Source organism: Sceloporus occidentalis, unplaced genomic scaffold (assembly GCF_023333645.1).
Source record: "Sceloporus occidentalis isolate IW3139 unplaced genomic scaffold, rSceOcc1.0.p SCAF_7, whole genome shotgun sequence".
Classification (NCBI taxonomy): Eukaryota; Metazoa; Chordata; class Lepidosauria; order Squamata; family Phrynosomatidae; genus Sceloporus; species Sceloporus occidentalis.
Genome location: NW_028316987.1, coordinates 26,500,186 through 26,520,123, shown reverse-complemented (window position 1 = coordinate 26,520,123; position 19,938 = coordinate 26,500,186). Strand labels below are relative to the sequence as shown.

The following is a 19,938-nucleotide window of genomic DNA, read 5'->3' as shown; positions in this document are numbered from 1 at the left end:
TCTTTATTTCATAATTAAAATTGACATAGTATAAAAAAACCCTAAGCAATTAGACAATCAACACCAACATTGAATAGCCCCACACCCAGACAACCCAGCCATTACTAATTTATCTTCCCGAGTTCCAACGTCAGTCTTGCTGGTACAGTCAAAAGTATTAATTCACTCTCTAATCTTAGCTACTCAATTTGCCCTTTTCCAAATCAATTTTTTTCCCTTTTTGTTGCATCTACGCATTGAATTTCTATACATCTGATATATCTATATCAGATCATGATTATGATACTCCTCCCCCCAAACTTTAGATAGACCAAATTTTATTCAGTTTAAATGTAAATTTTTCTATCTTTCACTAAGAAATTTGCCAGTGGTTCCCATAATTTTTTATTTTCCCCCCATGACTTTCCATTTAGCAAGCATGTAAGCTTATTCATTACCATGTAGTCTGTCCCCACCTATTTCAATTTCACAGTTCCTATAGGAAGCATAAATCACTCTAACTGCTACAGTAGCATAAAACAAGCATTTCCCCAACCCCCTTTTCTATTTTGTCATCTAAAATAATGTTTAAGAGATACCTCTTGGGATCTAAGGATAATTTACGATCTGTAATTGTTTGTAATAAGGCATGTATCTTTTTCCAAAACTTCCCCGCCACTTCACAACTCTACCTATGAAACTCTGCTATGAAAGAAAGTGCCAATAGACCTGTGTCTCTTCCAACAGATGTTGTTTGTTCCTTTATATGTGTTAGCTAATTTCATTGGAGTGAGATACCAACGGTTTTGCATTTTTCAAGGATATCATAACTTGTTGTGTATCTCAGTCTTATATTCCAATTTCTTTCCCATTGTTCAAGTGGGATGCTTCATTTAATATCCTGTGCCCACTTTACCATTGGAGGGTTTACCACCTCTTCTTGCATTTCAATATTTAGTAGAAATTTATAAAATTTAGCTATTACATGTGAATCTTCAGAAATTAATACAGTATCAAATTCCAATCTTTCTCTTTTTGGAGGCAAACATAATTAAGTTAAATGGAAGTGTTCTCACTGTAGTTACCAGACAGTTCCCTGATCTACTTTTTGGTTGTTAGCCATGAAATGATAGTAGATTTTGAAGTTTTATGTCTTACAATTTCCCTTTAGTGAATGTTATAGATTAATTCACTGGTGCTCAAACTTTTTACCCTTGGGACCCCCCTTCACATCTACATGCAGATGTTGCACACACATCTCCACCATTTGACGTAGTATATGAATAAAAATATTTTGTTTATTTAGTGTGTACATTTTCATTCACACATTCATGTGTATGTATATTTTAACCTTTTATAAGAAAATAACATTGTTCAAATTAGAACAGTTTTATTTAAGTCAATTTAATATTTACCTCAATGTGTGTGTAAATTTGTACACAAAAAAGTTTGGGAAGAGGAGGAGGAGGAATCAGAGCCTCCAAATCTTGCGCTTCCTTGAGCAACTCTCCCCACCCAAACCCACCATTTGATAATCACTGGATTGATTCAAAGACATAGTCGTGTTAATCTGGAAAATCAGTATGCAAAGAGTTCTTGTAGCACCTTTGATGTTAATTGAGAGAACAAAGTTGGGAGCATGAGATTTTGTAGACTTGAGCCTACTTCCCTATGCATCTGAGGTATAAAACGCTAAAAGATCACACACACTGGATTATTTGTAGTTCGGAAAATTTCTGTAAAAGACTCGAAAAAGACTTGTTGCCTCGTTCATAGGACAGAGTAGTGCTTGCTTTTGAACTGGACAGAACAACACCAGTTGAAATATGATTAAAATGAATTTACTTACACATTGCACCAGTTAAGATAAGTTAATTTGTTCCTTCAAGTTTTTTATTCCTGTGGTTTTCAAACTTGTTATCTTTAGGAAACTCTAATTACTTTGAATTGTCAGCCAGAAACCTCTGTGAGGGACTGGTGTATGCAATGTAAAGGATACTGACATTTGGTAAAAGGACTTTCACAACTATGTATCCTGTTGTAATATGAAGTATTTGGGGATTATTATTTATTTACTTGAATGGGGAATTATATTTCATTAAGTTTACAAAAAAAGACAATGCTCCTGCTGGATACGAAAACTGTTAAAACTGATTTATTTACAGCTAGGTTAATTTGTTCCTTCAAGATGTCAGGAAAAGAGACTTTTAGAGCATACGGAGTTAGTAGTCTTATATAGTTCGGGGACATGTGTCTCCTTTCCCTGTTTCTTGTGTAATCTGATGCCTCTCAGTTAAAGTCCAACATAATACCCACTTCTCTGCCAGCCTATTCTATTCTATTCTATTCTATTCTATTCTATTCCTGTCAGCTCATCTTAATAAACAGGCTATTATATTATGTACTCCCATACACAGAGAAAATGAGGAAGAGGAAGAGATGGATCAATGTAGCTATGCCTGGATTTTTGGATGGGGGGAGGCTGGTTGTGAGGATTATCAAGATCCCTGCACTTCAAAATTTACTACTACAGCTGTGGATACCGTGCACTGTGCTTGTAGAAAAAGTTTTCCAACTGCCTTTTGAGAAGGTTTCTGATTTGACAAGAAAAAAGAAGATCTTTAATGAGTGCAGGAGACTATACAAGTTCTTATTCAGATTATTAAAGTTCAACAGTCTCTCTCTCTCTCTGGCTTTGCTTCACAAACGAAGATTCAGGAAGGACTCATCCCGCGCTTTGTACAAGTGCCTTGGTGACTAAAAAGGCCAATTCGGGATAAACAGGTCCGGTTGCAGAAAGCACAGCAGAAAGTCTCCTTGGGTGATGTTTCCAGGTTGCGGTTCTTTCTGCGTTGTTGTTTCTCTTCGAGGCTCGTTCGGCGTGAGCTTTCGAAGAAGGCTGCAGCGTCATGGATAGTGCGTCTCCATGCTTCCTGATGCGAGGCCAGGGAGGACCATTGTTGGTGATTAGTCTGTTTGCACCTTTGGAGACTGGTGTGTACCTTTGTCTCTTTGTCTTTGTTTGACCGCATCAGAAGATTCTCGTTGGCCGCGGCTAGCCAACCGGGTTGTTGGGGATGAGCTTTCTTTAGGCCACCTTTTCTAGGCCCCTCTCCATATGGAGCAAGCAGTGCTCTCCTTAAAAAAGGCTGCTTGGTCATTCAGGATGCTGCCGAACAAGACTATCATCCCCAGTCAGTCTCGAGCGACCAAAGTCCTGAACCGCCTGCATGCAGGGTTGGGTCTGCGGCTTCCAGTGCATCTTTACACCTGCCGTTTCATCCCTCGCCTATCGCTACAGGGCTTTTTCGGAGATTGGATGTGTCCTTCGAGCCTGTGCAATGGATTTTTCTGGTGGAGCGCAGCGTGCACAGAACTGGCCTCACCCTTTAAACCAGAGGTTTGTCTGCTGAGGCCTTGACAAGCATGGGTGGTGGCCGCGAGGTCCTCGGGTCGTAGGTTTGATTAGAGTTTCCTTCTCTTAGATGGTTGACCTTACAGGGTTAGACGAGCACCATCTGCCCGGGTTTGGGATTAGATATTTCCTTCTCCTAGGATGGTTGCCATAAGGCTAGAGAGCCCATCCTGCCCTTTGGTGCTCTTGGTCAGACCCTTCGGTTGTGACCTGTCTGGCATGGGAGGCCCTGCCGGTGGCTATTATACCACCACCAGCATAGCTCACAGCTTCATTAGGGTACGCAAGCCTCTCCCCCATGACAAGGGAGAGTCAATGGAGAGGGTTCAACAGTAATGTATAGCTAATATAGGGAAGAAATTCTTTAATGTGCATACATACATAGGAGTCATTACAAAGGAAAGCTGACATTTTTTTCTGGTGTATTGTTGCTAAGAAGGAGACTTTTTCATTTTTCAATCCATTGCTTCCTAGAAATTGTGTGTATGTGTGTATACAGTGTTCATTGGGGATTTAAATAAAAACATGAAGATTAATTTTACATATCTCTTCCAAATGAAAGAGGAAATGCAGTATGTACTTGTTATCACTTAAAAATAGGACAATTGATATTACAGTAATCTATATGCTGTTCCATGTTTATATGGGTGTGTGTCTTTTTAAAACCCTAAATCTTCCTTCCAAATGTGTGTTTCTAAACACAAAATCAAACCACCAGTATGTTTATCCAAATATCAAAATATAGATGTACTCATGTATGAGTATATGAGCGCCAGTGTGGCATAGTGGTTTGAGAGCTGGACTATAACTCTGGAGATCAGGGTTTGATCCTCACCTGGCTGTGGAAACTCACTGTATGACCTTGGGCAAGTCACACACTCTCAGCCACAGAAAACCCTGTGATTTAGGGTCTCCATAAGTTGGAAACAATTGAAATGCACACATCATATGAGTATATGTCTAAATTTTTACACAGGAACCAGGACCTGTTACAGACTGCCAAAATAAAGCTGCATCGGGTCTCTTTGGAGGTATGCTGTGTAAATGATGCATGGGTCCTAAGAGTCCGGAGGTCGCGCCAAAGCCACACTCCATTCCTAAGCACTGGAGCGCAGCTTTGGTGCAGCTTCCGGATTCTTAGGGTGCATGCATCATTTAAACAGCATACCTCCAAAGAGACCTGAAGCAGCTTTATTTTGGCAGTCTGTAACAGGCCCAGGAGTCTGCACTTTCTGAACTTACTTAAACATTTGTTTTTCTCAAAACAGCTGTGGTTAAATAGGCATTCACATTTACTCACACCTCTGATTTGTATTAAAACCTACAGTTGGTTAGAATATATAGTGTCCTTTTAATTTTTTTAAGTATCTTTTATATTTCTGTCTTACATTAGTGACAGTCATAAATTATACATTCTTTAAATGTCTGCAAGGCCACTTTCTTCATACATCAATCCCCCCCCCTCCAGAAATGAGGCAGGTATTAATTTATGAGAAGAATGTTTCAGTTCAGGGCTTCCACCTGTGGGACAGTCTCCTCAGGGAGGTTCACCTGATACTGAAGCTTATGGGTTTGTTACAGCCATATGTAGATTAGCCTTTTTCCTGATTATCTGGACTTAAATTAAGCATTCTAATCCAAGAAAACAATACTCCACTCTAAGGCCACTTTATTCACACAAATCATCTAGTTTTGACTTGTTTGATATATATTAATAAGGCTTCTGCTGTGCTCTTATCCTGTGCCATGTTTTATGTAATTTAGAGTGATTTAGAATGATTCAGATATGTTATTCTAATATACAGTGGGCCCTTGGTTTCTGCTGGGTTTTGGTTCCAGGACCCCCCCAATGGATACCAAAATTCATGGACGTTCAAGTCTGATTGTATACAATAGGGTCCCTTATAAAATGGCAAAATCAAGATATATGGAGAGAGCCAGTGTGGCGTAGTGGTTTCAGTGTTCAACTATGACTTTGGAGGCCAGGGTTCAAATCCTGACTCGGCCATGGAAACTCACTGGGAGACTCTGGATGTGTCACACTCTCTCAGCCTCAGAGGGTGGCAATGGCAAAGCCCCTCTGAAGAAAGCTGTCAAGAATACCCATGATATGTTTGCCTTAGGGTTGCCATATGTCAGAAAGGACTTGAAGGCACACAACAACAACATATATATATGTATATGTATATGTTTCAAGCTTTCAAGGAGGGAGGTATGATGGGAGTCTCCCCTGGGGAGACTCAAGTGTTCACTCCATAGTAAGCCAAACAAAGTATCCTGTTCAAGAAGGCTACAGAAGTTGTGGAAAGGAATGGTTATACTTAGACAGATTTGGGAGAAAAGTGGACCATGATCAAAGGAACAATCTATAGAAGTAGACATATTGCTCAAAGAAATTAGATACTGATTAATAATGTGGTCAGACTTGTTGGATAGTGATGACTTTGGAATGAACTTATTCTGCCTCAACGAAGACAGGAAGCTCATCAGCTTATTCAAAGTTGATTACTCACATTATAATATTTTCTTCATTAAAACTCAAATGGTATCAAGATCAGCATTTTGTTGTTTCTATCCTTAGTTAAGATGGTACGAGGAGGGTAAATTTTGCAGGCTGGTTCTTCCTTCTTCTGGCCATATGGGAATTGGGAGTTTTTCAGAGTCCAGGAAATTTAAAGTCTATTTGCATATCAACAGGACCCTTCTCTTGCAGTCCAATATGTCTCCTCCATTCCTGTGAAGCCACAGGCCTCTTGTAGGCAGAGGACAACAGATTTTTCAAGAAGCCTCCATGTTTTTGCATCAGGTGTAATTTGGTAGGTGTTACTAATACTATGCTAATACAGTCCAAATAAGCTTGCAATAAGTATATTATGCATTTTGATTGGCCAGTAAAGGTATCACTGTTTGGTGGATTTTTGTTTGAATTTGCTAAATAGCCAACACAGCTACCCCTGCATATTTTCTGGATTGTGAGATACCACATTGTAGCTGCAACAGGGGAACCCTAAAGAGCAAGCCAGTGGACTGGGACCTTAAACCAAGGTAAAACCTTCTTTTTCTTCTTAAATTTGGACTGGATTAGCATGTTTTACCTCTACATGTACCAAATTACTCCTGATGCAAAAACATGGAGGCTTCTTGAAAAATCTTTACAAGCAGTAATAACTTGGCCTCATATATAAGTCTATCCATGATTTTGGAGTCCATTTTGGGGCATAAATTTCTCAACTTATTGATCAGTATATATGGTAATTGTTTTATGTTACAATAACATAAATGAAATCAATTAACCACCTGATTTTCTTAGTGTCATTTGTTAGCTTGGCAAAGTGAGCCCTTACAAATTGGGATGAAATACACATTTGGTGTAGTTTTGAAAATTTTAAAACTTTAAAAAACAGCAACAACACAACCAGTGAGGCTGTGCTAAGTAAGAGAGCAGATAATATTCTTAATCCATTCCCTTCATGCTCTTGTTCCCTTTAAAACTGCACCCTGGGGAATAGGAGCTGCTATTTACTACTTCTCTTCCCTTAAATTTGAGAGGCAGAAATGACTTCCAGCAGAAAAGGGAAGTGGTTAAGACATCCCTCTTCCCCCCTGTCCATTTTCCACTTCATACTGCAACTTCTGAATGCCAGAAAATAATAGCAGAATGACATGTAATGTGTAGTTCCAGTCTACAGTATGTAAACCAAGACAGCATTTTAAAGGCTTGGCTAAGTTATAGGTTGTTTTTTTTTTTTGGGGGGGGGGGAATGGGAAAAAATGCACTGTGTAAGAAAAATAAGATTTTTTAAATACAAACACACAAAATTATTAATGTCAAAATGCTTTCAGCAAGGCTCATATCTTATATCACATAGTGTCAGAGCAACCCAATATATGTTGAAGCCATTTATACACAGAATGCCAGTTTGGTGTAATGGTTTGCATTTTGGACTAGGATTCCAAGAGATCAACCTTCAAATCCCTTCTGAGCCATGGAAACACCCTGGGTGATCTTGGGCAAATCACACTCTCTCACATTCAGTGAAGGAAAATAGCAAATGCTATCTGAACACATCTTGCCAAGAAAACCTCATGATAGTTGTGCCTTAAGGATTACCATAAGTCAGAAATGACTTAAAGGCCACAACAATATTTATACATCTGCAATTGGTATATAGTACTATGTTTGTGGCTAAAATGTTCCATAACGTTACCTTAACTCCACTTGTCAATGTTATAGACTATTGTTTCACTTGTAGTATTTGGCTCTTTATTTTTAACATATTGTTATTTGTCAAAATTGATTCCAGGGTACTATGGAATATTAAAAATACAATTACAGATATATGAAATCGTCTTATTTTATGATAACTTGCTCTAGTGATAACTTAAGAAAAATGTACATACAAAACCACAAATGATTTACATTTTAATCTTTTGTAAGCAGCTGTTGTGAATAGCTGCAAATCCACAAACATCATAAAAATACAACAGAAGATGTATGTGATGAGGGTATACAGCCACCTATCTAGCAAATGTGCTTAACAGAAACCATAGGTTAGCATTATGTATGAATGCAGCCAGTTCATCTGGACACAAAATCCTGGATCCAAACCTTTTATTAATTATGAAATGCTTACTTGATGGCCTTGCAAAAGTCACTGTTGCCACCTTACCTCACAATTATGTTAGAGGAAGAGACAAGTTTGAAAGTAATAAAATAAAACAACTGTGTTCTGGGGCAGCTGTGGTTCTTGAGGCCTGGGAGTGGCCTGGGAGGATGAAGTGTATTCATATAACAGAAACAAAACCATCCCAAATGCCCAGTCTCTTTCTCCTCTTCTCCAAATGGTATCATTTTGCAATTAAGGGCTTCCCAATTATGGTGCACATTAATTTAGGCTTAGCATTATTTACAGTTATATATACATACGCATTACATACATGTTGCATAAAAAATTCTAAAAAGATAGAACAGCTAAATGTGGAAGATCATTTCTTATAACTGAATAAAACAAGTGTATGTGAACCCAGTTTGGTCATAATTTGATTGGTATTTGATGGGATGTCTAGCACTGAGGCAAAATTGTCTTGATCTAGTGCAGCTCCCAAAATTAATATGAATTTTTGAAAATGTATTTTACACATATTAATTTTTATATAAAAGCTCTAAATCAAGGCTGGGTAAGGAGGTCCATAGCTGAATGCAACTCCCAAGGCTGTTAGTGTTCTCCTGCAAGGGTTCCTCAAGGGTCAACAAACCTGTTTGTTTCAGAATACCCCAAAATGTTGGGAAGCCCCCTAGATAAAACAAATGCACAAGTTTTCCCTCAGATGCCCTCCGAGTGTGTTTCCCCCACATTTTGAGCTCCCTCAAGGCCAATTTAGGCCCAAGAGAAGTGGTTGTGTTTTTTTTTTTTTTTTTTTTTTTGAGTCAGGAAGTAAACAGGAAGTAACTTCTGCAAAAACATGGTCCAAGAAGGCCCCAAAACATGGTGAAAATTCCCCCATTTCCCTGAGAGTGCTTTGGGGGGATATACCCCCCTTTTTGATAGTAGGTGCAATGGAGAGTGTAAGCTTTCAGGGTCTCGTGGACTAATGCCATTCCCTAGTGTTTCACGGTTTCCTACTCCTGCTCTACGTACAATAACAACTAGAATATTGACTTACACCAGTTGCAGTTAAATAATGAAAGTGTTCTGTAACTTCATTCTTTATAATGTCACTGCTCTGGAAGAGTGCTGGGTTTATTTGAATAGAATGAAATATGCTTTTCAGCTTCCATGCCAGGACAATGATTCCACCAGGGGAATGTCTGTATGCTGGAAGGAAAAGACGAAAACCCATTCAGAAACAGTTAAGTATTTACTTATCAAATTTTACTCCACCCTTTAGTTTTCCATTTTATTCTTACAATGTTCTTTGATACAAATTTTATTTTAATTGTCTTTTATAAATTTTATATTTTCCCACCTGGCTGTAATAAAGTTATTATATTTATATATTTTCCCACCATCCACCTAACTTGCGATGCATAATTCTTCAACCCCCATCATAACTTGATGGTGTGTATGGCATGGCTGTTCAGACTGCAAGGGCAGCATGCAGGTAAACCTACACAAAATCTCAGTGGCACCCTCTTTGGGAATATGTACATCTGACAATCACTCCCTTAGCATAAGGAATCTCTGAGTGGAGGTGGATAGCTATGATCTCTAATATAATTTATACATTTCATCATATTTCTAGTCTCTAGTCTCCTTGTGTTGGGGCCAAACACAAGGAGAACTAAACTGGTATAAAATCATTATAAGATTATAGTGCAGGTATTATCCATGTCTTTCTTATTTTCATTTGCTTCCTTCAGCAGACATATGTCTTCTCCTTTCACTTAAAAATATGGCCAATATAATGTTCCTTGCCCAACAAAAGAAGTTGACGTTTTTATAACATCGCTGTGGCATTACTGATGTATATTGTATATTCAGTCCCAAAGTAGCCAGTAACAAGGTTGGTGATGGCAACAGCTTTTTGCAGCTTAAAATATTTCTATTCTCCACTTATAATTACCAGAAATCTGAACTCAAAATATACTTATAGCCATAATTGTCTTCATTAACAAGGCATTCAATAATATGAGATGCCACATTTGTGTGAGAGAATATGAGAATATGTCACACAAAATGATAAGAAGTTTTATCAGAGTTTTTGAGGTCCCTCATGCAGTCAGCAGCATCCCTAGCACAGTCCTCACAAATTTTTGAGCATCATTAAAATCTATGTTTGTGCTTTTCTATTTATTGACTACAGGTGTGGGGCTATGACTTTTCTTTGTATCAATCTTAAACTTCCCCTCCTCACATACAGTGTGTTCTCTATGAAAATGATGTCATTTGTGGTTTAGTTTTTAGCAATAGCTGATTTTCACTTCTAGCCTGTCCCATTATCCCCTTTAAAAATAAATTAGCCATGTAGGTGCAAGGAATGTGAAGAGTAACTGGAGAATAGACTGCATTGCATTGGAATAAAGCAAGAACTAATGTCCTTTTAACAGTAAGAAAAAAAATCTTTCTTCAATCCATTTCATCAGTTTATATCTTGCCTTTCGCCCAGTATTTATCCCAATGTTAGAACAAATTACAATTGAAACAATTTTAATTTTGCAAATGGTATCGCATATAGCCATCATACATTTTAGCTCCCATAACAACATACAGTTGCCTCCCCCATATCCACAGATTCTTCATCCATTAAGCTATCCATAGCTTTAAAATATCCCCCCCATCCAAAAAGCAAACCTTGATTTTACCATTTCTATAAGAGACACCATTTTACTATCCCATTGCATATACAGTGGGCCCTCCCCATACGTGGGGGATCCATTTCGGACCCCCTCGCATAAGGGGAAACGTGTGCATGCTTGCACCTCATTGGAAACAGTGGGGCATTTGCTCAGGGCAGCACATGTGCCACGGGTGCATGCACCAATACTTTAATTGCAGAGCGGCTTTGCATAAACTGGAAGCCGCATATAGTTCACCCGCGTATGGCACGGGCGCACTGTAATAGGACTTGAACATCCATGGATGTTGTATTTGTGGGCTCCTGGAACTAGACCCTAGCTCATACCAAGGGTCCACTGTACAACATGTTGGGAAAAGGCACATGCTAACTTCCATTGCAGCAAAACAATTTTCTTTGCCATTCATTCTGCGGTACAATCTACTGATCATTCTTGTCTGAATTGCCAAGTACTGAGTATTGTTAACAGAGGATGCCATAGTATTTTTCTTTGAAAAACTAGGTGATGATAATAAAAAATATCATTATACATTGATTGGAAGAAACTGAGCATCAGTAACTCATTCTCTTTACAAACAGGAGACCTGCCTCTGGGATTGGAAAAACAAATCCTTCCAAGAGACATAGAGACCGGCTGAATGCTGAGCTAGATCACCTGGCTAGCCTCCTGCCTTTCCCACCAGATATAATAGCTAAATTGGACAAACTCTCTGTTTTACGTCTCAGTGTCAGTTACCTCCGAGTTAAAAGTTTCTTTCAAGGTAAGCCTTCATGTCATAACAATGATTTGTTGAGGTCTCCTGCTGAGGTAGGCATCTGTGACACACACACACCAGTGTTATTGTACTGGGATTGCCAGGTCTCAGGTTGCTTGCTGAAGGAAATGAAGCTCCACGTTGCTAATCTGGAAATCCTATGCTGGACTGCAGCTCCAGATGTGGAAACTAGGACTGCTGGCACTCAAAAAACATCTGGAGGGCACAGTTAGTCATGGTCAGATGAATGTTGTTAAACTAGGCATTGCTTTCTGTGACCTTTTTTTCCTGATTTAGTTAATAAAAATGTCGTAACTTTGAATTTATTTCCATGTCATTTTTTTAAAAAAGTGTCACAAGATGAGTCCAAGGCTCACTTAAAAAGTATAATTTTTCTTTATGTAAGGGGTGCTTGCAGCCCCTCAGGGTTGTTTCTGTGGCCTCTAGAGCCCCACATATTTTGTTACCCACCCAGTATCTGCCCTGAAATAACTCCACATGCTCCCAGAGGATGTTGGAGACAATTTTGATACATTTGGAGTTGGGTGGACTATTTTCAGACCAGGATACACATTTTTCCAACAAGGAAGTGACTTAAGCACTCCTTCTTGGAAAACTTGTAGGTCACTTTCTTCTTGGCAAAATTGTTTCTCTTGGAGCTAACATTAGCCACATAGAGTCAAAAATCTGTAGAAATTGCCCTCATGCCCCTACAGCACAGGTGGATTTGGGACTTATATATATCAGCCCTCCAAGATCTCATAGTGAGCCATTGAGGACCCATGATTGCTGACAGTTTCCCATCCCTGCATTTCCTTAGAATGATTGGGAGAACATTGGGGGAAGGTTAAGTTTATAATCACAGGGTCAAATTTGCTTTTTCTCCAGAGTGTTTATGAGGAATGTCCTTGTTATGTTTTATCAATTGTAGAGAGGTGTCTTCAGAAAACATGGATATTCAAGATAGTGAAAATTAATAGCAGCCAACAATTGCAGCCATGAGTCATAAATAGGGTCTCCTGTGTCAAATTCCAGCTTATTGATAAAGCTTTACATTGTTTCCTAATTGCTAATCCAAAAAAAGGGGGGGGGGTTATGAAAGTAGAGCCCTTTTTGCACAGTGGTTAAATGTCTGTATTGCAGCCACTCACTCACAAACCACAGGGTAGTGAGTTCAATACCAGCCAGCAGCTCTGGGCTGACTCAGCCTGGCATCCTTCTGAGGTCACTAAAATGAGTCCACAGCTTGTTGGGGGCAATTTGCTTACACATTGTAAACTGCTTAGGGAGTACTTAAGTGCACTGATAAGCAGTATAGAAATGTATTTGGTATTGTTCTTGCTAAAGTACCTTACTGTGAAGCTGTTTTGAAAGGGTTAGAGTAGGGCAAAATAGTTTTAAAAGAATATTAGTAAAATGCATAGATTATCCACAGTTACTAGTCACAGTACTGCTTCCAGTATCAGAAGCAGTATGTTTCTGCATATTGGTTGCCGAGGAACACAGGCGGGAAACTGCTATTATGGTTTAGTCAAGTCCTGCTTCTGTTGTTGTGTGCCTTTGTTTCCGACTTATGACAACCCTAAAGCTTTCTGGGTTTTCTGGGGCTGAAAGCGTGTGACTCACCCAAGGTATGAGAGTGTGTGAGTCACCCAGTATGTTTCCATGGCTGAGTGGGACATTGAACTCAGGCTGACACTGGGAATCTTCTGGACTTTTTGCTCAACCAGCGGTCTGTCCCAGTCCTTGATTCAGTGGTATGTTGCCAAGATTTCTGCAAACTTCCAGCTCTTCAGAAAGCCTTCCTGCTTCTTTGATCTGCTAGTGAAGAGGTTCCTGAAGGGCTACATCAATCCACTCCTTTGTCCTAAGCCTAAAACCAAGGTGGTACCTGGAGCTTGTCTTGAGACATTTCTGCCAGAAGCCCTTCGAACCCATAGCTACCTGTAGCCTCTCCTTATTGCCCTGGATTACTGATTTTCTGATCTTGATCATAACCACCAGAAGGGCTGGTGAGCTCTATGCTGTCTGGATGGATCATCCATTCCTCTCTTTCCATCCCAATCGTGCCATCACTTTTTTTGCTGGAGGTGGTGTTGGCTTTCCATATCAACTAGGATACTGTCCTTTCTGCCTTCTTGCTGAATCCTGTGTTGGACCTCGAAAGACTCTTTGTGGGCTACTCTTCATCAAAGAAAGGACTCCCTGTCTTGCTACCATGTTGCATACAAAACCATTCCACAATGGTTATGGCTGTGTCTTCTGCTTTTCCAGCTGGTGTGCTGCACCAGGACATTTGTTATGTGACTAGCTGGTCACAGCCCATGACCTTCATTACACTAAAGAGTGGACTCAAGATGTTGGGCTGACATTGCCTTTAGGAGAACTGTACTTCATTCCCTTTTGTCTTGAATTTACTTTTGCAGTTTGACTTCTGTATTGTGTTTATGTGTTTAGTTCCATTCCTTGAAACTAGTTCTGTACCCCCTATATGGGTGGGAGGCATTATGCTCATGTTTCATGTTCGATGTTTTACATTTTATTTAATATTCAGTAAACTTTTCACTTGTTTGCAATGATACTCCTGCATCCTTCTTGTGTGTAACTTGCTAGTCTCCCATTTGTGTGAATCACAGAAATCATGAAGAAGGACAGGTTGCATACCTTTAACTGTAGTTCTTCAAGTAGTCGTCTGTGCACTCACACAACTGTGCCTACCCTTCCCTCATTGTGTTCTGCTGGTCCTGTACATTTCTACATTGTTGTCCATGGAACTAGCAATTTTGATGGGAGGCCCCTTATATAAGCTTGCTGGAGTTGGGTGGGGCTACTGCCAAAATGCTTGTACAAGTTTCTAAAAGATTCTGAAAGGTCCATTCTCCAGGTGCAGGATGACCCATCTGTGTGAGTACATGTTGCACTCAAAGAACTACAGTTAGAAGTATGCAACTTGTCCATCTCAGAGCTATTTGGTTTATTCTGAGATCTTGAATCTTTCACTGAACTTTCTGTCCAGCCACAGCTTCTGTCCACAGGCACTTTGGGAAAAAGTAGTCTCTTATTTTTGAAATGAAATCCTGGGATGCCAAGAAAAGATTCTTAAAGTGCCAGATTATAGGTGATTGTATAGTGAGTGGGGTTAGTGTTGCTCTTAAAAATCCCCATGACAATTTTACACAATTTTTGAAATTTAAAGAAGTGTTTTAATGCAATCCCATCCAATTTGGAGATCATTTCATTTATATAGATCTACTTTTTATAGGCAACAGACAAAGACGCTACTTTGGCAAATTTCATTGGATATAAAGAATTTAAACATATAGACATTCCTTAAATCAGAGTACAGGTTCTTGCATACATTAAACTCAATTATTTATGCATTAGAAGCCCTTGTGCCACATTCCATCTTTCTCTTATCAACTTGTAGGTGCCTCTCAAGTTCAGCCTTGTATCAGATTGCTCATCTTATCTTCAATTTTATTTTGACTTAAAGCAAAGCACCAGGCACCAGCATTCATCCTTCAAAGATGTCACTTTGCCCTTTTTACCCCATCATGAAAAACTCTCTTCAGCATTGCTCTTACTGAGGCTAAGTTCACTTTTTGGGTCTTTTTCTCATTACATTCAGGGGAACTAGATATTGATTATGTAGAATAAAAATTGAATATTGCTTTTATCCATCTCACTACAAGACCTCTGTTCCCATGTGTGGACAGCCCACGGCCGAATCAGGTATTTGACCTTGCATCACCTGGACAGGGCAATGCAAGGACGGGGGGGAACCTCTAGTAAATGACCGATGTAGACATGCCCTAGGGCCTAGGCCAAAATCAGGTTTTAACATCCTGTCACTTAATTGACTTTGGCATTTTCACATTTGTTCCAAGCTAAGTCTGAGTTAGGCTGCAGAATTGATCCATTTTGACATGGCTTTAACTGCCATGGCTCAAAGCTGTGAAATTCTGGAATTTGTAGTTTTGTGAGATTTTTAGCTTTCTCTGTTAGAGAGCTCTTGTGCCACAATAAACACAATTCCAGGATTCCATAGGATGGAACCATAGCAGTTAAAGCAGTGTCAAATTGCATTAATTCTGTGTTTTGGAAGCAGCCTAAACTACAGATGGAGATTTGTGGTCCTCCAGATATTTTGTACTCCATCACCCCAAGCTAACATTGTCAATTGCTCGGGATGATGAGGACTGTAATCCAACAACATCTGGACAAGGACAGGTTGACTGCAGATGTATTAAAAGATGGAAAATGCTGGATTAATTAATTGGAATTCTAGTTTTTGACAATATAACAGTATAGATTTTGTAGAATAAATCTGGTTGAGGAAATTAACTCTGGGCATATCGATTTTTTTATTCATGGGGTAACTCAGAGTGATATTCATGACCATATTGTTAGTTCAAATACCCTTCTTGTGAAAAAGACTCTCAGAGAGATTTGTAAGCAGAGCACCTATGAAATATTGCTAATAAATATTTCCTGCCATTATGTGTGTATGTGTATAAGTATTAGGTTTACACAAACTCTTTTTGATTAACAGGTCAAAACAGATATGTTTCTATACTGTACTTTGTAGGTCCAGTTTAAAGAAGTGAAACAAAGAGGACCCTAGATATGTTGTTGTTGTTGTTTTTGTTGTTGGTGGTGGTGGTATGTGATATCATGTCAGCTTTGACTTAATAGTGATCCTATAAATGAGAGACTTGTTATTAAGAGTACACCAAGGTCTTACAAACTCCGGGATGTGCTTTCCTTGATTGAATCAATCCACTTGCAATGTCTTCTTGTTTACTGTCTTCAGTTGGACATTATCATTTTTTGAATGTCATATTATCTTGTGATTTGTCCAAAGTATGATAGCCCCAGTTTAGTCATTTTGGCTTCTAGTGAGAGTTCAGACTTACTATACACACATCTCCACCATTTGACGTAGTATATGAATAAAAATATTTTGTTTATTTAGTGTGTATATTTTCATTCACACATTCATGTGTATTTATATTTTAACATTTTATAAGAAAATAACATTGTTCAAATTAGAACAGTTTTATTTAAGTCAATTTAATATTTAACTCAATGTGTGTGTAAATTTGTACACAAAAAAGTTTGGGAAGAGGAGGAGGAGGAATCAGAGCCTCCAAATCTTGCGCTTCCTTGAGCAACTCTCCCCACCCAAACCCACCATTTGATAATCACTGGATTGATTCAAAGACATAGTCATGTTAATCTGGAAAATCAGTATGCAAAGAGTTCTTGTAGCACCTTTGATGTTAATTGAGAGAACAAAGTTGGGAGCATGAGATTTCATAGACTTGAGCCTACTTCCTTATGCATCTAAGGTATAAAAAGCTAAAAGATCACACACACTGGATTATTTGTAGTTCGGAAAATTTCTGTAAAAGACTCGAAAAAGACTTGTTGCCTCGTTCATAGGACAGAGTAGTGCTTGCTTTTGAACTGGACAGAACAACACCAGTTGAAATATGATTAAAATGAATTTACTTACACATTGCACCAGTTAAGATAAGTTAATTTGTTCCTTCAAGTTTTTCATTCCTGTGGTTTTCAAACTTGTTATCTTTAGGAAACTCTAATTACTTTGAATTGTCAGCCAGAAACCTCTGTGAGGGACTGGTGTATGCAATGTAAAGGATACTGACATTTGGTAAAAGGACTTTCACAACTATGTATCCTGTTGTAATATGAAGTATTTGGGGATTATTATTTATTTACTTGAATGGGGAATTATATTTCATTAAGTTTACAAAAAAGGCAATGCTCCTGCTGGATACGAAAACTGTTAAAACTGATTTATTTACAGCTAGGTAAATTTGTTCCTTCAAGATGTCAGGAAAAGAGACTTTCAGAGCATACCGAGTTAGTAGTCTTATATAGTTCGGGGACATGTGTCTCCTTTCCCTGTTTCTTGTGTAATCTGATGCCTCTCAGTTAAAGTCCAACATAATACCCACTTCTCTGCCAGCCTATTCTATTCTATTCTATTCTATTCTATTCTATTCTATTCTATTCTATTCCTGTCAGCTCATCTTAATAAACAGGCTATTATATTATGTACTCCCATACACAGAGAAAATGAGGAAGGGGAAGAGATGGATCAATGTAGCTATGCCTGGATTTTTGGATGGGGGGGGAGGCTGGTTGTGAGGATTATCAAGATCCTTGCCCTTCAAAATGTACTACTACAGCTGTGGATACCGTGCACTGTGCTTGTAGAGAAAGTTTTCCAACTGCCTTTTGAGAAAGTTTCTGATTTGACAAGAAAAAAGAAGATCTTTAATGAGTGCAGGAGACTATACAAGTTCTTATTCAGATTATTAAGGTTCAACAGTCTCTCTCTCTCTCTGGCTTTGCTTCGCAAACGAAGATTCAGGAAGGACTCATCCCGCGCTTTGTACAAGTGCGTTGGTGACTAAAAAGGCCAATTCGGGATAAACAGGTCCGGTTGCAGAAAGCACAGCAGAAAGTCTCCTTGGGTGATGTTTCCAGGTTGCGGTTCTTTCTGCGTTGTCGTTTCTCTTTGAGGCTCATTCGGCGTGAGCTTTCGAAGAAGGCTGCAGCGTCATGGATAGTGCGTCTCCATGCCTCCCGATGTGAGGCCAGGGAGGACCATTGTTGGTGATTAGTCTGTTTGCACCTTTGGAGACTGGTGTGTACCTTTGTCTCTTTGTCTTTGTTTGACCGCATCAGAAGATTCTCGTTGGCCGCGGCTAGCCAACCGGGTTGTTGGGGATGAGCTTTCTTTAGGCCACCTTTTCTAGGCCCCTCCCCATATGGAGCAAGCAGTGCTCTCCTTAAAAAAGGCTGCTTGGTCATTCAGGATGCTGCCGAACAAGACTATCATCCCCAGTCAGTCTCGAGCAACCGAAGTCCTGAACCGCCTGCATGCAGGGTTGTGTCTGCGGCTTCCAGTGCATCTTTACACCTGCCGTTTCATCCCTCGCCTATCGCTACAGGGCTTTTTCGGAGATTGGATGTGTCCTTCGAGCCTGTGCAATGGATTTTTCTGGTGGAGCGCAGCGTGCACAGAACTGGCCTCACCCTTTAAACCAGAGGTTTGTCTGCTGAGGCCTTGACAAGCATGGACGGTGGCAGCGAGGTCCTCGGGTCGTAGGTTTGATTAGAGTTTCCTTCTCTGAAATGGTTGACCTTGCAGGGTTAGACGAGCACCATCTGCCCGGGTTTGGGATTAGAGTTTTCCTTCTCCTAGGATGGTTGCCATAAGGCTAGAGAGCACATCCTGCCCTTTGGTGCTCTTGGTCAGACCCTTCGGTTGTGACCTGTCTGGCATGGGAGACCCTGCCGGTGACTATTATACCACCGCCAGCATAGCTCACAGCTATGCAAGCCTCTCCCCCACGACAAGGGAGAGTCAATGGAGAGGGTTCAACAGTAGTGTATAGCTAATATAGGGAAGAAATTCTTTAATGTGCATACATACATAGGAGTCATTACAAAGGAAAGCTGACATTTTTTCTGGTGTATTGTTGCTAAGAAGGAGACTTTTTCATTTTTCAATCCATTGCTTCCTAGAAATTGTGTGTATGTGTGTATACAGTGTTCATTGGGGATTTAAATAAAAACATGAAGATTAATTTTACATATCTCTTCCAAATGAAAGAGGAAATGCAGTATGTACTTGTTACCACTTAAAAATAGGACAATTGATATTACAGTAATCTATATGCTGTTCCATGTTTATATGGGTGTGTGTCTTTTTAAAACCCTAAATCTTCCTTCTGAATGTGTGTTTCTAAACACAAAATTAAACCACCAGTATGTTTATCCAAATATCAAAATATAGATGTACTCATATATGAGTATATGAGAGCCAGTGTGGCGTAGTGGTTTGAGAGCTGGACTATAACTCTGGAGATCAGGGTTTGATTCCTCACCTGGCCGTGGACATATGATAGCTCCAGTTTAGTCATTTTGGTTCTAGTGCGAGTTCAGACCTACTTATTTGTCTTTTTGGATATCTGTTATATTCTCCTCCAGCAGCCCATTTTGAATAAGTTGATTCCCCCACCCACCAGCTTTGTTTACTGTGCAGCTCTAAGCTTTATACATAGAAATTGAAAACACTATAGCATGAATGATTCTGACCTTGATATTTAATGATATAGTTTTATACCTGCAGATTAGATATAAACAGCACAGGGGAAATATTCCATAAAAGTATTTTTTAAAGTATTTGAATATTTCTACAGATATATTATTTTCATTTATCCATTTGATTTTCAGTCAAAGTTTAATGTGAGGCTCTGTCTGCAATGCTCAATCTATTTATTTTTAAAATCTATTTATATTTTCCACAAAAAGCAATCTTCAGTATCCATCACCATCTGAATATGAATTGTTCATATGTTTTTAAAAATCCCCACAATTATTTAGAAACCTTTCCCTCCTCTCCCATTACATTCAGTATAATACCATCTTTGTTAGGTTCATTTGAGCTAAGCT

The 19,938-nt window shown here is 39.2% G+C and overlaps 1 protein-coding gene across 1 annotated transcript in view; it reads left to right on the top strand.

The window, feature by feature from the left end:
- LOC149309439 (aryl hydrocarbon receptor repressor-like) overlaps window positions 1-19,938 on the top strand; it is a 78,185-nt gene that overhangs the window by 1,795 nt on the left and 56,452 nt on the right. Inside the window, exons 2-3 of the mRNA XM_089532459.1 lie at window positions 9,167-9,244; window positions 11,270-11,451. Coding sequence (XP_089388585.1) covers window positions 9,183-9,244; window positions 11,270-11,451 — 244 coding nt within the window. The 5' untranslated portion in view covers window positions 9,167-9,182. The remainder of the gene's footprint in view (window positions 1-9,166; window positions 9,245-11,269; window positions 11,452-19,938) is intronic.